At 43.8% G+C, this 19,993-nt stretch overlaps 2 protein-coding genes and 1 long non-coding RNA gene across 5 annotated transcripts in view; 1 reads left to right on the forward strand and 2 right to left on the reverse strand.

Annotated features, from left to right (window-relative positions):
• dyrk1b (dual-specificity tyrosine-(Y)-phosphorylation regulated kinase 1B) overlaps positions 1-1,113 on the reverse strand; it is a 98,465-nt gene extending 97,352 nt beyond the window's left edge. The window contains exon 1 of the mRNA XM_039770688.1: positions 701-1,113. The gene's annotated coding sequence lies outside the window, so the exon portion shown is untranslated. The remainder of the gene's footprint in view (positions 1-700) is intronic.
• LOC120540165 lies at positions 1,113-15,506 on the forward strand. Of its 3 annotated transcripts, none has more exons than XR_005635767.1 (3): positions 1,113-1,322; positions 5,991-6,405; positions 15,181-15,506. It is a non-coding gene; the product is annotated as an uncharacterized LOC120540165 (long non-coding RNA). The 3 variants fall into 3 exon arrangements; XR_005635768.1 differs by lacking the exon at positions 15,181-15,506 and adding an exon at positions 8,151-8,189; XR_005635766.1 differs by lacking the exon at positions 15,181-15,506 and adding an exon at positions 6,916-6,956.
• On the reverse strand, positions 9,991-19,678 carry fbl (fibrillarin). The gene is made up of 9 exons (XM_039770704.1): positions 19,579-19,678; positions 18,481-18,585; positions 16,678-16,830; positions 15,997-16,091; positions 15,446-15,616; positions 14,816-14,948; positions 12,401-12,513; positions 10,895-11,040; positions 9,991-10,493 (listed from the first exon to the last, which is right to left on the reverse strand). Exons 1-9 carry the CDS (start codon positions 19,586-19,588, stop codon positions 10,469-10,471), a joined length of 951 nt encoding a protein of 316 aa, XP_039626638.1. The 5' UTR covers positions 19,589-19,678; the 3' UTR covers positions 9,991-10,468.
• Between the last annotated feature and the right edge of the window lie 315 nt (positions 19,679-19,993).

The raw sequence follows: 19,993 nt of genomic DNA on the forward strand, positions 1-19,993 counted from the left end.
ATACGGCTGCTTCTCACTACACCACCATCAAAAGCTGCACGATTGAGGACAAACAGCGAAACATCGACAAGCTCACCTGTTGTCGGGCATTCACAAGTACCCTCATATCTCGCAGAAACGAGTCAGCTCATTCGTTCTACACTAGGTCAATACTGCAGCTCTGATCAGGATCCAGATATAATGGGATTACACTACAAAAAAGGGTGGGAGTGTATAACGGGAAGGGGGCACGGGTTCTGATCATTAGCCACCGACGCCTGTGCCTCAACCCACTGGACAGTCTCTGTCTTTTGCACCGGAGTCAACCCTGCGTACGCAGCCATACAAACCCAAGCCGTGGACAGCGACCACAAACAAGTTACGCGAATGAAATCGGGCTAAATAGTGCAAGCTGGTAAAATAAACGATATACTAAAAAACAGTAGAGGGCTAAAACACAAAGCCTAATTCATGTCTAATTGTACAACAGCCGCGTTTCGTATGAATCCACCGGCTTTTCTGGGAGTGACAGCGCCGGGTCTCGCTCCTTCTCTCCCCATAGCGGCCTTCGCACAACCCCACCTCCCGCCCTCCCTAAACCTGAAGCCAGCGGTAAAATGCAACACATTCCAAAAAACGGCAAAGTGGTAGCAACAGTCACACTGGAAAAGATTGCCGACCGTCTGAAAAGGCGCAATTGCCTGCCGGCTTGTTGGCTTACCTCAGGCGGCGGTTCGGTTCGGCTGCCCCGGCGCGGCCATTTCTCCTCCCTCACCACCGGAACCGGGCAGTTTCGGTTCCCGTTTTTCTGGCCACCCCCTTCTAGTGGGCTTCGGTCCGGCTTCTTTTTCTAAACGTGCCCCCCTCCCCTTAGAAGAGGCAAAAGAAACGGTCCTCCTCCTCCTTCTATTTCTCCAGCGGTTGTCCTGACGCAGCGGCAACACTCAAACAGGGGGTCGGTGTTCAACCGGCGCGGCGCAGGTAGTAGCGGGCGGGCGGATTTGCTTTAAAGGTACAGTAACTGCCCTCGCTTTCCTCAGCGACTCCCTCCTAAGAAACCGCTCACATCCTATCGGGGTATCCGTATCGTCCAAGGAGGGTCTGTCGCGCCGCTATCGCGATATACAACAGCCGAGGATAAGAGTGCGTGCGCGTCGCTGTCCTCCTCCCCTCCTCCCAACTTGCTAATCTCGTTCACAAGACTGGCGGGCTCGAGGCTGCAGTTTCTCTCTCCCGCGCCCGCGCGCGCTCCCGCCTTAGCACTAGACCGTTGCCACACAAAATGGCGTCGGAGACAAAATTCCTAGTGCGGGCAAGGCGGAAAGTAGCGCTTGCGTATGAAGGTGAGCCTCGTACTACAGCGTAGCTGGGTTCTAAAGCTCGCTGGTCGAATGCCCGCAGGAGTAACACCCGAAACCCCTTCTAGTTGTGGATGTTTCCCACCCCTTCACACGCTTTGTTCGCTACAAGGGCATCGGCGAGTCCACGACGGACGGTGGGCTTTTAGCTTGGGTTACTGCGACCCTCTCCCTTTGTGCGCCGCATGAACTGAAATTAGTTTTGTAGACGCACGGGCCGAGGTGGCGGACATAATGACGTTTGGTTTTTATCCTCGAGTCGGATGTCAGCCGCCAACGTGTCTCGTGACGTAACAGACGGATGCTCGGCAGCGGCCCCCTTTGCGGTCTTCTCGACCGGCGAGGCCATTTTTAAAATTCGCGCCAGGCGTGCGCGCTGCCACTTCCTGCTCGTTCACCTTCACAAAATGGCGTCCGTCGGAGTTTGTGGTTTGCCGTCTCATTGCTGTTAGCTACTAGGAGAGAGAGGGAGGGCGTCTGGGACGAGAGATCGAGGGACCTGGTGTAAGGCGACCCTGGTGACAAACACCGCTGAGATCACGAAAGCTGCAGCCGTTAATATAACCGCCTCCGTGAATCGTGTCTAGCGCCCTAGACGTACGTGTTTTGGACAACGGGGCGCGTTCACCTTTTTTAAAATGGCGCAGCAAAGTTTGAGACGAGACTTCCCAGGGAGCAGGCGACAGCAGGGCGAATTGAGAAACTACGTGACTCCCGGAGAGCAGGCGTTGACCTCCCCAGAGGTGACTGCAGCATTCAGTGCCAGCAAATTCGTCAGTCGCGGGGCTGATTTCTCGGCTTTTTCGCGTTCCTTAACAGCCCTGAGCCGCCAAGCAGTTTGGACCGCCGGCATTGAGTCTTGCCTGCTTTCACCGTTATCAACGGAGCGTGGCCCAAAAGTCGATTGGCTCAAGCAAAACGCATTGAGGAAAGCTTCCGAGAATTTTCTGATTTCAATCCAAACCAGTTGTTAATGAGTCCGGTGAAAGTATACAGTAAATATTTCAAAGAGATCCTGTCAAAATAATAATGGTTTATTTATATAGTGCCTTTCCCATGGTCAGGATCCCGCACAGTAATTCAAAATGAACAACCGGAAATATACCCGCATAAGGCATGAAATACGAGAAATACGCCGGAAACACAAAGCTTCGAATTCGAATACGAGACGAACACCGCTGCCCATCTCAACCGTCATGTGTGACCCGCTTCAATTGCATTAGTCAATCCGATTTCATTTGTCACGTAAGGTGTACACAGTGTAAGGTGAAGTGAAATGCACATGTGCTCAACCCCAAGACTGTGCATTAGAAGAAAGAGGCCAATGCCCCGCTCCATAAATGAATTAATATGTAGAATGCAAGTGTGATATTAATCTAAAAATGATATGAGAGTTAATAGGGCATCATGTAGCTTTAGGCACTGCCCTCATTTAAGATGTGGGTGGACTGCATGGTCTCACTGAACTGGTCATCAGATGGCCGGAGCAGCACCCTAACCACAGAACAAAGAAAGAGGCCATTAGTAGGATGGCTGGTTGCCCTGATAATTTCCTTTGCCCTGGTCTGAGGTCACTTGTTGTAAATGGCCTGGAAGGTAGAGGGTAGACCCCCAGTGATGTGTTCAGCGGGCACACTGCCATCCTACTGCGTGTTGTGCTCAAAGCAGGGCACTCCTTATAACCTCCCATAAAGACAGACAGTAGGCCATGGTAGCCTGTTTTCAAAGCCTAATCAATTTCAGGTATTTCTGGTAGTTTTTTCTAAAAAGGTCTCTTTTAAGTTTTCAACAATCATTCTTCACCCATAAGTTTATGTTTATACAGTTGCTGATAATATTTTCCAGCTATTCACAAAGTTGGGTTGTCTTTTTTTGAAATGGTTTCATTTTTTTCTTACAATTCCTGTAACAGGTCATACCCTTCTTTAATTTTTTTAAATCTTTAATTATTTTCATCTTATTTAATTCCTCCCACCTTGACAATTCCCTCTTCTCTAGATTAAAAAAAGTGATAAACTCTCGACTCCTAATCCATACTGACGTGGAGAGCGAAAAAGCCTGTCGCAGTGCTTTGTGCGGGTTTCTTTTTGCTGGTCCTGCCTTCCTTGTTTTCCAGCCTTTTTAAATGAAAACTCCGGTCTCCTTTTAATAATCTCACACCCTGCCTTTTGTCTTTTAAAGTAAGTTATTACCAGTACACGTTGTCAGAATTTTCTAAGAGTTTTGTTTGCACATTCTATAGATATTCTCTCTTTTTGTAGACACACAGGTGAGACAGAATGGCTGTAAACGACACGTTTATTTAGCACACACAAGCTTTTAGTTCCAAAAGCAGAATATTGATGTTTTCTTGTTTCTTCACAACTTTACGGAAAACATCTAATATCCTGTGTTAAAGTCATGTTTAAGTCATTTCTTTCTTTTTGAACCAAATTTTTGATCCTGTTGTTTACCCTTTATCAGTCTATTAAAATGTCATATTAAAGTTAGTTCTTTCTCATTTGCCACTTTTATGTCCACTCGATACATTTTCACATCAAATCGGAGTTATTTTCTGTTTGAAATCCGTAAATAGAACCAAATTTAATCAGTTCAGGATAAAACTATGTAACAAAAAGGAAGGTAAACATCCCATAATGAATAGAGATTCAAAAAGTGTTTGCCTTGCTATAATCTCTCAGGTCAGTTATTGTAGTTTGTTCACCACTCATAAAAACTTTCCTGAAAGTCAGATTTTGAGGACGTGATCTAAATTTACAAAAAGCAACACATTTTCCAAATGGTACGCCTGCTGCACATTTTGAGCGCTGCCATGTTCTGTGGGTCAGTTTGGATTTTCTTCAGGATTTAACAGCCCATAAAACAGCCTAAATGGCATCTGATCTGAACATTCACCGCTACAAGAGTTAGGTGGTCGACAAATACACAGCAGGTGTGGGCTGACCAGCCTGATGTCCACGGCACCTGAAAGGGGGTCAGAAAAGACCAGCGGTAAGTCAGCTTGTGAAGAAGTTCAAAGCTCCCAGCAGCTGCGTTTCTGCACAAGCGCTTGCACATCTATTCAGGCTGCCATGTCTTCAAGTCAAATGAGTAAATACTCTGCAGCACATCATCTCTTCCACCTTCCTTACCCTTATACCTAACGTTTGGTTTAAGATTCCTAATTCTGTGTCCCACACAAATATAAGACTCTAATTCCTAATGTTGTATCATTTATCAGCTAATCACGTCCTCTGATATTTAAGCCCAGAATAGCCCATCTAGATTTTTGTAATATTCCTGATATTGCCAGTAATCATAGCTTTGGTGTTTATCACTTATTTTCTGTCCTTTTGCACTCAGTGTTCTTCTAATAGGATGCTTGCTGATTTCTTTTTAGATGTTTTTGGAGTTTGTCCTCCCTGGGTTAGTCTCGTCATTCGTCAAACTGTGCTTTGTGTTCTTGGGACTCAGAGGACAAAGAGCACATTTCTTTTATCTTTTCACTTCATTGACTCGTTTTATTTTTCTCTCACTAAGTTTTAGGCGATTCTGCTCTTTCTCTTGGACGAGCCTGCACTTGGCCAACCTGAATTATTAACCCTTTTACTTAAAGTTTCTCTCAGAACGTCTACTGGGTTTTTTAATAATTCATCTTTGCATCTCTTTGCATGTCCTTCATCTGTAACTCAGTTTTTTCTCTTAATTGTGTTCTCTTTAATTTTAAATACACTCTTTTTGCTTGCAGTATGTTGTGTGTTCAGTGGTCCTTACTTTCACGCACAAAACTTGTTTTTGATGATATGTGTGGCATTAAGAACACACTTCCATCGTTAACTGCCTTCTCTTTTTTGAAATAGCATTGTTCAGTTTATTCTACCAGCTCTGTGTTCACAATGTCTGGACTGAGCACTTAGACTTTCCTTGTTCTGAATTATTTCTTTGACTAGTTTCAATAATCAATCAAATCAAATGAATTAACTGTATTGTCATTGTAGCAATGAGACATTGTACAATGACATTTTTAGGTGCAACTTTCCAGTGCAGAAAACAATAAAACAAAACACAATTACTTAAGTTACAACTAAAATAAGGGAATAAAATAAGTATCCCAAATTGTCCACAGCAGCAGAACAATGTTTGCCACTCATACATACATACATTATATTGCACTTGTCCCTTATCCAATGTGGCACTTAGCAGCATTCGGCATGGTGATGGCTGAAGGATAGAAACTGTTTCTCAGTCCATTTGTCTTAGACTTTACGGATCTGAAACGTCTGCCTGAAGTGAACTACTCTAACTCTACTTTGAGAGGGGACAATTGAGGCCATCAAGCACACTTCGTATGTTCATTCCTCGATCGCTTTTTTTAAAAAGTGTTAAGGTCTCAATGCCAACTCCTTGACTCCGTAGTTTGCCCCCAGATTCCCACAACTCCATTTCCACCAGAGACGTTGCATAACTGATTCACTATTCAACCACAAACTATTCGGCTGTATCAGGATTATTGATGCCCTTGAGAATTTTAAAGGCCTACATTAGGTTTCCATGCTACTTTGAGGATAAGAGTAAAAAGGTTGAATTTCCCTTCCATGTCAGAGTAGGACAGAATGCACTTGGTTACTGTTCGGCACAGTTTCTAGTCTTGCCATGTCTTTTTTTTTTTTGCAGTGTGGTGGCCAGAATTGTGCACAGGACAACAGGTCTTCGCAGTACAGCCTGTCATTTTATTGGCCTTGTTAATTGCCTCTGCAGGACGCCTGGACAATCAGAATACCGTGCCAGTCCTTTGCAGAGGGTTCTTCCGGTAAGACATCATTATTAGATTCGATAAACTTTATTAATCCCAGGACAGAGACTCCTTATCATGCCCGTGCGTCGCACTTTAAACCTTTCCACGTGTTTATCCGTCTTTTAAAGCGCGCTTGGCCCTTGTGAATTGTTTTGCTGCTGTCCCTCCCGTTTCAGTGTCATACCGTCTATACCAGGATGAATCAAGTTCACCAAAATAGACCAGAAAGAGTAGCAGAGCCCTCAGCAAGACTGCGTTGTCGGACTTGAGTAGCGGTGCCAAGATGGTTACCAGGTAAGTAAACAGCCAGTGTTACTCCAGCCTCCCTGGGGCACTGCACTATGCCCACTTGCTTCTTGACAGTATCAACTGTGCATCAGTGCCACGGGGGGTCACCCGTGAAGTCCTGATTGTGTTAAAGCAGGGGTGTTGGACTCTGGGCCTGGTGGGCCGCAGGTTTTCAATGCTAATGAACTCCTCTTCCCCTCATTTTACTAGCCCTGTTTTTAAAGATTCAGTCTGCTGAATTTATTCCTTTTCTTCAACCAAACAGAAATGAGATGTGAAACGAGCTGACCAGCTAAACTGGGATTTCAAACTCCAACCAGTCTCTTAATAAGAAGTCGATCCTTGCTGATATTAAACCTCGTTCTTTAATTCCATGGCTTGTTGCCGCTCTCATTCTGACACAGCAGACATTTCCAGAACTGTTGATTATTCTGTTTTTTCTAAGAACACCGTCAAAGTGTTATGGTGACCTGAGAGATGAGCCTTACTGAGACCTTCACCTCTCTTTATTTTCAGGTATTGTGTGATGTGGCGGCTTGTTTTGTGTCTCATTATTGTTTGGCTGCTAATTAAAGAAGAAAAGGCAACTAAGGGGTCTGAGTGAAGTTAAAATAAAACGAAGGCAAAAGAGGGTTAGAATGAAAACCTGCAGCCACTGCGGCCCACCAGGACTGGATGTCGACACCAGCACATCTAGGCAGGTATCTACGGGGCGCTGGCGAGAGGGGTTGAATGGCAAGCGGACATTTACTTCCAGCACTGAAAATCCCAAAATGCTGGTACCATACCATTTTAAATTTGGGGGGGTTTCAGTACCTTTCCAGGACCAATGCACCACCCAACTCCTCAAAGTTATTCAGGTGCTGTGCCCAAGCATTCCTCAAGGGTGTTGTACTGCAGGACGATATCCAGCGTCACAGACCTGCTTTGACTTGAAGGTCACAATCCTCCTCCTCCTCGTCTGATGCCACTTCTCATAGCCCACCATTCACGTTTGTTTGACGTGGTACCACGTCTTGTACATTTGAACTTGCGACCCCTGTCTGGTTGTAATGAAGGAAAACTGTTTTCAGCATTTGTTAGAAGTGAACTCCTGACAGAGTCTTTAGTATATCTTGAAGTACCATTTGTGTTTAAACCTTCCTGTCTTAGCAGACGTACAGCAGTAGGTTTGTGACTAAGACTGCGTCCCATTTAAGCTCACACTTTCTGCTGTTTTCTAAGAAGCTCTAGACTTTCAGTAAGCTGTTCATGCAAATTTTAAGCTGCTAGAAAAGTACTTTAGCAAAATCATTAGGAGAGAGCGTGTAGTGTCACACACTCCAAAGGCCAAAGGCCACGTCTTCACTGCAGGCTGGAGTTTGGCGTACCCAAGGCTGAGTCAGTTACACGCGTTTGAGGCACAAAACCTCACGGGGGTCTGCGAACAGGACCCCGTCCTGACTGAGGGAGTAAAACTACTCCATCTTTGATACGGGGAATCTGCTTTAACTTTGGAGTGAGCATTAAAACTATTTAGTCAGATAGACAGGCAGACAGACAGACATGTACTTAGGCCAGCAGAGCTCAGAGAGCCACTGAACATCTTAAAGTTCAAGAGGCTGGTCGAGATGTTCCACATCTACTGTAGGCAGTGCTGTCTGTTCATTAGTAGTGAAGCAAAGGTGGTCTCTTTCTGTGTATATTCTATAAGGTGGTCCACATCTAATTACACAATTTTCATTATGCTATAACTTACGTTTATTACATAGAAAATCACCTGAAAAATCCCGGACCATTGACAAGTGTGTGAACTGACGTCATGAAGAATCGTCTTCACGCTGAATTGGAATCGTCCCCTCATAAATCAAAGTCATCCAGACGATCTGGACCACCCTGTACTTGTGCCCACAGTTGCAGGGCGTGTTTATATTAAAATAGTTTTGTGTATTACTGGATTTGGCCTTCAGTCTTCCACTTGTTATCTCCCGTTACAGTCACCAACATTAAGAAATGTCCAGATAAGAAAAAGTGTATTAAAACCAACAGCTTGGAATATCTTGGAGAAGAAGCCGTCCAGCGGCGTACCCAACACTGCAGACACATCAGAAAACCAGCGACATGAGCAGGGCAGGGATGACGGCAAGACAGCCTACTGTCTGATATCAAGAGCAGATTTCTAAAGGCCACGACATTCTGTACAAAAAAATGGAAAAGAATAATAATGGTAATAATACACTGTATTTATAGAGCGACTTCCGGGTGATTCTACACAGAAGAGGGAAGTGCCAGGGCAGTTTTAATAAGCGGATGAGACTAAGAGACGTCAATTAGAGACACAATATGAAGTTTGGAAAAGAACTCCAGAAATGTCAAGTTCATCTGCACCATCAGAAATGAAAGGTCAGCTGGTTTTTACAAAGACTGGCACAATCATCACAGACGGTCATACCAAGCGCACATAACAGATCTCTTCACTGCCATTTTCTGCCCAGTAACTGAAAATTAAACACTGCTTACCAACCAAATCCAAGTCCAGCCATGTCAGAGCCACATGAATTACAGAAGTCCAAGAGTATTCGGAGTGCATTCATTTATACTGTAAAAGCTCTTTTCAAGTCAGCCTTGACGACGACTCTCGGCTCTCTTTTTGACATCTGCTTTGAGATTTTTTAGAAGTGCAGGCAGGTTAGCAAACCCAATGGAGAGCATTTAACTGATAAGTCAAATCCTTCAAAAAGCTGTGCCAGACTGTCTAAGTAGTCAAACATCTCGCCTGAAGCTCAGGTCCGTTATTTCAGAGTTCCTCTCATGCTCTTTTCAAGATATGCCATGTAAGGGGCGCATGCGTTTGATGGCTCAGTCTGTGGAATTCACCACAGAACAGAACTGGCCCTGATGCACTGCGGTACGTACTTGTAATGGCAGCCAGTAACTCCCATACTACACTACTCAGCTGTGTTTGCTCATCTTACTCACTGTAATAATCAAACTCTCTCTTATGTTCGTGTTTAACCCTCCGACAACTCTTGAGTGCTCACTCAATGTTGTGCCCTCTGTGTCTTTTTTGACCTGGTGAAACCCATTTTAGGTGCCCTGGATGTCACACTTTTCACCCAAATATACTTTATATCGATTGACCATCTTCACCTGTAGTGGTGATGATCTTAAGCATTTAGAATCGTCGTGGTATGTAAAAAGGAAATAGAGTGTGGGCGAGTTTGGGGTTCAAATCCTTCTACTGGCACAGTGTGACCCTGAGGAAGCCACTTCACCAGCTGTGCAGTTATATCTCAGATAATATAAAGTTGCCTTGGATGAAGGCATTACCCAAATAATAATTAGTAATTAGATAAAACTGTGACCCAAAGGGGAAATTTGTCTTTTACAGGATTTCCAGAAATACAGGAATATAACAGATAAAGGTGAAAGATGAGCCAAAGACATTGTTTCAGTATTTCAGCAGTAAAAGATCAGTCATGGAGGTGACGTACATTAGCACTCCTCGCAAGGTTTTCTGCCAGTTTTCTGTTTTTTAATGTGTTTGTTTATAGACATTAGTTTTCAGGTGTTTGAAAAAAAAGAAGAAAAAAAAATCAAGCCAACGATGTATTGGTGTGATAAATACCAGCACCATCTTGGACTTTTATTTGAGCGGGTCAAGAACAGCAGTTGTCTGTGCCCTGGCATTTCCTAAGATTTCCAGAAGTTGTTCTAAAAGTTTCAGTGGTCACCGAGACCCCACTGCAATCACAACACGCATCTGCTAAGTGACACTGTTATGTCCTAAAATACCGTAAACTTGTATTTTAACTTTTTCTACAGTAAGATGGCACAAAATTTTTACTAGAAGGTAAAATGAATCAAATTTGAAGTTTTAAAGAGTTTATAAACAAATATTAAAAACAAAAATAGTACAAAATGTTTGAACATTTACAATATTAACTGTTTACATACAGAAAACCAGGTGAATGGAAAAATTCATAACTCCAAAAAGATATAAACAAAAAAATGAAAATAAAATAATGTGGGACCGGCTGTATGACTGGGCTTTTAATTCACCTTCCATTACTCCAAGTCCAGTCAAAAATCACTTCTTTTGCTTGGGTGGCGGCCTGCAATAAAACAAAGCAAAGGAACTCATCATACTGTAGGTGGGCATGTGGCACACTTTCAGACTAAACCATCTTCTGTTCTGTTCTGTTCAGGTGGTCTCATTTAACGCATTACATTAGCCAACGTTCAGACAGCCTTGCCTGTCACAGCTCCCCTCCCAATGTCCGTTCACTTGAACACACACAAGCACAAACTCTCACTTTTAACCAATTGTAGGTAATCCAGTTTCTTTGAACTTGCACTGCGGTGGAAGCGGTTGAGCACTCGGCAGTAATAAATTTACACCAAGGGCTGAACTTTATAAACAACTGATCTCCAATTTCAACAGCTGACTTACCTTTTTTAGAAACAACTCAAACATTGCTATACTGCCTATAAAATATTAAAACAAGGTCCTTACCGATAGATGCCAACAACAACTGCGTGGTCTCGCTCATAAGGTTCAAGTGTGAGCTGCTCTTGTGGTTTCATATTTTCTTGCGTCATCTTCTTGACCTCAGCTGCAAAGACGGCCTCAGGAGCAGCAGTGGAATCAATGCAGTTTGCCTTGGTGGTGAAAGACAAGTTCAGAAATCCTGCGTATTCTTTAGCTTACCCTACAACTATCCAGTCTGAAACAGGCTGAAAGGTGGCTACACTGGCAGACGCTTTCAGAAGGCTTGTTAAACAATCATTAAGATACACAACGCTTCAGAAAAAAAGAAAAAAAAAACACGTCCCAAACACAATCAGATGAGACTGTCCGACAAACATCCCATTGTATGAAATGAAACAGCCCTGCGATAAAGAACAGTACACGGAGTGGAGTGTCATCGAGGGGGAATGACCCCATGCAATTAGGGGTAATGGCGTGGAGAGATTTTGGCCAAGAGTTTATTAAAATGATAAATCAGGTAACCTTGTAGCAACTGAATAATAAATTCTGCCATATGAATTCATGAGTGCCACACACCACCTCTTGTAACAAGACACCGGTCATACCAGGGGTTTGTGTCATTTGCTGTCTGTCATACATCAGCATATGGAGAAGGAATTAGTTGGCTAGTAATTCTTATGGAGAGTAAGTTTAATAGACAAGTCACAAACTACTCACACTTTGAATCATAGTGCCGTTTAAAACCCTCACAGGCCGCCCGTCTATACAAATGTGGCACGGCCTTATATAAAGAGTTCCTTTGGGCTTCAGACAACATGACTGACCGACTGATGTCTGGGCAATATGCAATTTTTCAAACACCAGGTACATTTTATGGTGACACTTTAGTAGTTACTGAAAAACTTCATCTACTACTAATTCAGTCTCATGTAAAAAGACCTTAACAAAGGCTTCATAAGTGTTTAGCGTGGCCCGTCTTTTGACACTCCGATAAAATGACTTAAGAGAGATTCCCAGGTCTGACACTGAAGTGGGCAACACCAACAGAAACTCGAGGCAGTTCCAAGTGTTTGTGTGAGCATACAGACCACCACTTTTTGTTAACATTGTAAATGAAGGTATGGGTCTGTGCGAGGCAGGAACCCCATCCATGGTTGGACCCTGTCGTTTGGAGAGGCGCAGGCCCCCAAGTGATACTGAACTGGATAATCTGGTCAGTCAATGGATGGTCAATAGTAACCATGTTCAAAAACAGTCAGAGGAGAGCCGCCATTTCTTGAAAGGGCCGTATAAGGCAGTTTATCAAAGCGCAATTAATCTCGCCATCATTTCAACTCACTCAAATACACAAAAGTAAAAGGAAAAACTGAAATTCACATTTTGCAGTGATCAGAAATTAAAAGGGGTCCCTAGAAGGGGATGACTGCTAGGGTACCTTGTGATAGCACTGTGTTTATTTTCATTACATACAAGCAGAAATGTGTGTTTAGACGATGATATATTATGATGATATTTAAACCAACCTCTTACCTTAATTGAAATTACAAAATGGCCACCGTTCTTTAGGAAATTGTGTGCATTAATAGCAACAATCCTAGTTTGATCTGGCTGGGCCACATCAGCAAAGATTACATCGACCATTCCTATAGATAGAGAAATTTGAAGGACCAGTTAGCATACAAAAGAAAATAGCATATCCAATTCAGAATTCTACAATAACTTGTAATGATGTGCCCTAAATAAAAACAAACCAACAAAAAGCTTTGCAGAAACTACTTTTTAAAGTGCAGACATCTTTTCAGCCATTTATTTGGCATCTGTTAAACGTGGGCAGCTGGAATTCTAATTGATCACACCATGTGTACCAAGCGAATTCTAAATTCAGAACTAATGAGAACCTAAAACGTAACGTAAAAGTAGGATCCTATAAGCTACTCCACTAGTGACACTGGTTCAAATTATGGAAGAGATCAACAGTTTGTAAAACTGCAAAAAAAAAATTAAAAAAAATCACGCGAGGACGGCGTCTTTTGAAATGCGTTGCGTTGGCCGATTCCATACGACACTTGAAGGATGCTGGCTGTGCCCTCATTGCTCACCTAACATCTTCTCCACATCAGACATTGCCTGCTGCCCGTTATGCCCGACGTAACTGCCTTCACTTTCTGCTCAACATTCCCCGTATTGACTATCCATACACTTATCATATATTTTAAAGCCTTTATTAGGAATCTGCATAGAATAACCAAACACTGCATCAGATAGATTTAAGGTAATATACGGATCTATAAAATGCAACAGCAAATGCTAGGATAAGATTAAAGACAGTGCCAAAAAAAAATAAATACATACATACAAATTGGGCACCAGTAATCATTTAGACATTAATGGGGAAAAAAAAAATCTCTCAAACTTTTTAAACTACAGAGTATAGATAGAATTACAATTTTTTTGATGCCAATGAAAAACATTAAAATAAGGCAAAAATGTGGAAAAAAGGGAAAGATTCCCCCGAGTAAGAAAGTCTGATTTACACTCTCAATAATCAGATCAGCCTGTGCGTGTGAACAGAAGGATGGAGCTCTGGCTAATATTACTACTGTCCAAACACTCCATGTGTCCACCCCATAGTATGTTCTAGCCAAGACAGACACTGCTCAATATGCTCAAAAGTGAACGACATTATGACTAGTAATAGCAGACACTCTTACAGTCCACTAGTATTTACATGGGATCTATCATGAAGCTTTCTGGTCTCTCCACTGCAATAAAGGGAAGACACCATAAGAGCAAGGAAGGAAAACATCTGCTTGTTAGCCACTTCAGTGTAAGGGTCAAAGAATGCGTGGCAAGATTTGCACAATCCCACCAGATTGGACTTCAAATGGCAAAAGCGACTTTTCAAGAACGTGCCAACTTCACCTAGTGCACGTAACAATGAGGGAGCCACTTTGTTCTCATCCTGAATCCTAAAAAATGTCTAAGATGGTCCAGAATAGTCTTCCAACAAATCTATCCATTTACCAGTCAGTCTTGCCAGTTGTTTTCTTAAGAGAAAGTTCCATTCAGGTGACAGCTGTATTTTATATAGTGGCACTAGAGTGATGGCAAGTGAAGTGACACAGCCTTTGGACTATTTGAGAGTGCAGTCAGAGATGAGGTTAGGAGCACACACACCGATACAGTGCACTGCCGCACCCGCCACACGACAAACCAACTCGGGATCCCAATTCGGATGACACTTTAATTATGGTGCACACCTGATCAGTGGCAGCCCCTTGCTTGGTAAAGGCATCTACCCATCTTGTATAAACGGCTGGCTGACTAAGAAAGACGAGTTACTCCAGAGAGCCAGCCAAGCGTGTGTACGTCCTATGCTCCTGCACCACAATATCACCCGATTGGTACGTTTACATTCATTTGCTTAGCAGATGCTTTTGTCCAGCGACTTAAGAAGCCAACATAATCAGAGAAACATCAGCCTGGGGGACTCCATGTGTGATGCTGATTTTATATAAAACAGTAAACACATTTAATCACAAAGCTGGCTCAGTTGAAGTATCTTTAGTAAATCTAATTGTTGAACGGCCCATCCATAGGTAATACAGTAACAAGCAATCCTAGACCTCTGCAAGTGAGTGCTCAGCATGTTCACTTACAGTAAAATAGACCACTAAAAACATTGTTAGGATGCAGACAAGGCTTAGCATTTGGACGCCACCTCTTAGGTTACACAGAAAGTAAAAAAAAATTAAAAATACACGAGACTTGAGAAAGAAGCCGTCTTATATTTGTTTATAACATCACTTGCTGTGGAAATCCAACCTGTCCCAGCAACTCACAATTGTGTCCTTAACCACACACACTTAAAACAATATAAAAAATAAAAAGTTACCCAATGACATTCACGCACTTCGAATTCTGTTCAAAGCAAAGGCAACTTACCAACAAGCATTCTGTACTTATGTGGGTGTCTGGCGTCTTCAATGATGGGGATGATGTTGGTTCTTTTCTTGGCTACATTAAGGAGGTCTCTGCCAGACCTGTGAGAGAATTCCACTGCATACACTAAACCTTCCTGGAGGGCAAAAAATAAAAACACCGAGAAGTTTAATCAAAGAAATCCCTTTACTTGTCATCAAAGTATCCCCTAATGTAGAGACGCTCCCATCGATCGGCTGCTGACTGATCTTTTGAGCCCTGATTTTCTAGGCTTTTCAGTAATTTAGCGCTCCTTTACGTAAGGTGATGAGGTAGTTGAGCCAGCGTTCCGTTCGTTTGATTGGTGGTTTTTTTTTTTTTTTTTGCAGCTAACCTCCTGTCACCTAAACAAAGCAGTTCAAAGGTTGCTTTACAAGAGAGACAGACAACTGAAAGAAAGCGTCTCTACTAAAATTCTCAAATTCTGCACTTCTAGGAAGATGTACAGCATCGGTTTGCTCTTCAATGACTAACCAGACTCCAGTGGCTGTCCACCCAGTCTCACAAATGTGAAAAGGACACTTTAGAAACACTGACAATCTCTTAACAAGAACAGCAAAACACCCTTAAAAAGCCGGAACTTGTAATACTTACAGGCCCCACAATATCAGAGACGTGAGACACTGTAGTCCCAGAAGCCGCTCCAAGGTACATCACTCGCGCACCAGGCTTAATGTGGATCTGGTCAACTCCCCCAAGGATGGCAGCTGCCAGTTTGGATCGGAAGGGATTCCAGGCTCTGTATTCAATTTTTGTTTCTCCTTCCTGGGGACAAAGAGGGCAGAAGTAAAGAGAAGAACAAATTCAACCAAATCTAAAGTCGGCACGCAGCTTCACGGGCACACACAGAAGAGACACATGCAGTCCTCTGCAAAATAGGGTGTGTTGCTGGTTTTCTCAGTGAAAAGAAGTTCATGTCATCTACATGAAACAAACTTAAATATGGTGAATACCACGGCTCAGCGAGGAGTTTGAGTTGTGCTGGATTGGGAGTTTTACATGCCCAGACCCAAAAGGCGTGAGCTGCCACCAGAGTGGAGATGGCGACTAACAGCATCTCCCTGTAAACCTTTAGCCATAAATGGCACTGCAGCCGGAGTTCTCATGCAAAACCATCAATGCAAGATGAGTGTCTTAGTACTCACCTCAACGTTTATTCTTTTCTCTCCATATACGGACTCGCCAACCACTAAGTTTTTGGTAACTAAAGCGTCCTCTTTCCCACGACAGATGAACACCCCTAAGAGGGCAGGAAAAATAAGTGGTCACAAAAACAATGGACTAAAGTCGTCCGTGTGAATAGTTCTTCATTTTAAGAGATACTCCACTTAGACATCACAGAAAACAGTTATAGTCGTCTTGGTGCAACAGTCACTACCATTTCATGCCATTAAGCACATCCTGAATCTACTTAATCTGGAATACGTGGACAACAAACAAGCTGGTTAGCATCTCGAAGCTGTTCTTAGATCTGAAGACTTGCTTTCAAAGGTGCCGAAATTTATAAATGACAGACCCCTTCGTAGAAACGTGATGAGTTGAACTGAGAGTGGTATTGAATTTAAATTACGGCCACTATTTAATACTGCAGCACAAAGTACTACTCACTCCGTTTAAATCAAAATGGGAATAATAATAATAATAATAATAATGCAGAGTAGTGCTAAAGTACAGTTCAACTTCAGGCAACAGCAAGTGACGGACCAAACAGCCAACTCACTGAATATAAAGCAGAACACAGCCACGGTCACGACAGGGCCATCAGGAGGACGAGACATTAGACCGACGCCATTTTAAAGCTTATGAAGAGAAAAAAAAAAACTCACCTTCATGTCTATGGGGCTCAACTGTTACTTTACTTCCCCCTCTAAAGCCACCTCTTCCTCCTCTACCTCTTCCTCCTCCACCTCTTCCTCCTCGAGGAGTGCCACGTCCACCACGAAACCCTCCATCACCGCCTGGTGATCTGAATCCACCACCTGGTTAAAAACACAACAACATTTCTACACTCTTGTCACGTGTTGATGGCAGCAGCTCCGTTACTCCATTTAAAAACACCTGCCCGCCAAGTTAGACACCAACAGATGATGCAGCATGCAGACAAGACAAGACCTCCTCAAGTGGCTCTCCAAGTCACAATTAACGTTTGATCTAAAGGTCCATTCCCAGAAATTCACCTCCTTACTGCATTAATTAGCAGGATGATTAGACTGTAGATATATTCACCTAAACGGTCTTTGCTTTGTCAGTCACTACACTTATTTTAAAATGCCAACAATATGTATTGGTTTTGGGTCAGATGTTTTATTTCCTCCCAGTTCTCCGCTTTTCAGTTAAGTTCACGGAGAAAACACAAAGATGTTTGGTCACTTGAGGTTCTTTAACAGTCGGCAGAATTCAAAAACCAAACCAAGAATTCTACCAGCCGAGAGGCTTCAAGCCTGTGTGTACACAGATGTACTTGTGCCCATGCAAGTGGTGCGCTTGTCCTTGTTTTTTTAAATTGTATAATCCCGTGTTAACACACTTTCACGTGCCAGTTCTTAATAGGCGTTATTGGGCACTAGGAAAAGAAAATCATGGAGAGCACTGTAGGATCAGATGCCTCGTGCTTGACTTTAACAGTCTGTAGCTTTAGGAGTGCAGAGGATTGTGGGAAGGGTTAGAATTTCAAATGTAGTTTTGCTGCTGCTTGTTATATTCACTAATCAAGGTGCCTGAAGAGTGGCGAGGTGTTGCACACTATTAACACGTGCAAGTAACAATTTTCCTGGACAATATTACAACGGTGTACAAGACCCTAAGACTGGTCTCATCTGTTCCATAACTTAGCTGTTTAACAAATTTGTAATGGAAAAAAAACTGATATGTAGCAAGCAAGAGGCACAGCAAAACTTAGAATTTAATTTCAGTGGTTTATTCTACCAGGGCACCATTGGAAAGGATGACCCTTCACCATCGCTACTTTGAGTGCTTCTCCCACCTTCACCAATCAATCCCAGAGTCTTCTGTGAACAGAACTGCGTCCGTTTAGCACTCCTCAGTGAGTTTTAGGGCAGGATATCAAGAATATGAACACGAGAACACAAATCTGACGCCACTGCCTGCTACGTCAGAGAAAACAAAAAGCACATGAAGCTCTTTAAGCAAATGGCAGCACACCAGCATGAAAACATACAAGTGTGATGAAGGTGTGTGAGACTTGGTAACCAAAATGTTTTTCAATGCAAATATGAAAATTGCTCTGAGGTCACCGAGGATGCCATGTGGTAGAAGATGTCCAGAGCGGACGCCAATAGCTGCCAAGACAGAAAGCAGCATTGCCTTTCCTGGCAGCACTGGGCACAAGAAAGGAATCATCTCTGGACAGGGCACTGGTCCACTGCAGAACCCCAAATCTCCTCCAGCTGTTTTGATGCTCCGTTGGAGTTTTCTTTCATCATATTCACTTTACACAAGTAATCAAGGCCAGAACAGATTTTCTGCATTAAAGCAGGGTGCTTCATGAATGGTTTTATCCACAAATGAGATGAGAAGTTAACTTACCAATATGTTAGAACTTCATACTGTTTAAGAACAAAAGCAAACAATCAAACCTAGAATTTTGCATTTCACTCAGCTACACCAACCTCTGCCACCTCTGAAACCTCCTCGTCCTCCCCGATCTCCAAAGCCACCACGACCTCTCCCACCTCGGTCTCCAAAGCCGCCTCTTCCACCACGAGGGCTAAAACCTGGCAGAAGAAATGGGATGCAAACTTTATTATTGAAAAATACAACAACAATCATATTCCTGTTCTTTATGCCAAACAGCGAAGGCTGCAGCTCGGAGACGCGCTCAGAATTTGGTCGTCATTGAAAACAAGCGCGGGGTCCATCGGCTCCTCATTAGTGAATCACCTGCTCAGTTTGGGGGGCTCTTGATAGACATTTGGCTTACTGGTGTGCCGATCAACGCTGCATTAGGCTTTTATTTAGCCATCACCTTAACAGGAGTGGCATCAAACATTTTTAATGGATTCCGCGATGGCATCCCTTCGCTACGTCCGCCTTTCTTAAGTATCCTCGTGTGTCTGACCCTCTCTTACCCCGACACAGTCCGTGGAGCTTTACGTGTGAAGAGAAGTACACGTCTGGGCGCTTTATGGCGTCTTTACACTCGACGGCTCGCTGTACAGTCAGAATACAAATAGCGGAGTACAGGCAACTGTTCGCGAGCGCAGATGAGAAAGGAGAGACCCGCAACCAGCCCGGAGCTCACAGGGCACCACGGCTCAATGTCCAGCGAGTCCAACACAACGGGCCGCCTATCGCTGTGGTCCGAATCCAGGGCAGAACACACCGACCACGGGGCGAAGCGGGTCCGTCCTGGAATGTCGCACGAGGTCCGCGCCACACCGTGGTCTGATATTTAAAGGCCCTCCGGCTGGTGCGCCACTGCACATTCAAGCCCGATGTCATTCTTCACCCTTTGAGCATCCACACGGACTCCCTTCGACTGGGCTAAACGGCCTCGGTGGGCAGCCAGCAGACTGTGTTAGGGGCTCGCGAGTGCGGCCACGTGTAACCATAAGCGGTGGCCACGGCACGCGGATTTGAAAGTGAATTCAAGAATGGATCGTCACCATGTTTTCGAGCAGAATGCGTGCAAGCGGACACAGGGTGCATAACCGTGCGATACATACAATAAAACGGCTAACGGCTTAAAACAAATCCGCGAGACTCACCTGGCCTCATCTCTCCGCGCGCCTCTGCGTCGTCTCTCCAGCACCGGAAGTCCACACGACTCGGGCACTCCGCACGTGTTGAGCCTCTGCGCGGGGGGGCGAGCGAGCGAGCGGCCACTTCACGCCAGCGAGCATGTCGCCCCCTGGCGGCCGGAGGATCTGCCTAAGCGCCCTGCGGAGCGTGACTGCCGTCGTCTTCAGTCCTGGAGGAGCTCCGTAAAGCGCCTTTTACTTTCTCTTCTGTTTAGTCACGATCTTCAATTCAGTGCCCACCATTAAAAAATTATATCAATACGTCATCTCTTTCGTTATAAGAGCCATTTTTAGCAAAAACTCGTCCATTTTTACTTCAATTGGGTTTTAACCCTTGTGTGGCTGTCGGTATGTGGGACTCATTTTCAATGTTTCCTAAAAA

The sequence above is a fragment of the Polypterus senegalus genome, chromosome 12 (assembly GCF_016835505.1).
Source record: "Polypterus senegalus isolate Bchr_013 chromosome 12, ASM1683550v1, whole genome shotgun sequence".
In the NCBI taxonomy this organism is placed as follows: domain Eukaryota; kingdom Metazoa; phylum Chordata; class Cladistia; order Polypteriformes; family Polypteridae; genus Polypterus; species Polypterus senegalus.

Coding starts and splice junctions, on each gene's coding strand:
- fbl (XM_039770704.1), bottom strand. Junction 16,831..18,480: donor AGGTTTCAGAGGTGGCAGAG/GTTGGTGTAGCT, acceptor GTTTTTAACCAG/GTGGTGGATTCAGATCACCA. Junction 12,514..14,815: donor TAAGTACAGAATGCTTGTTG/GTAAGTTGCCTT, acceptor CTCTATCTATAG/GAATGGTCGATGTAATCTTT.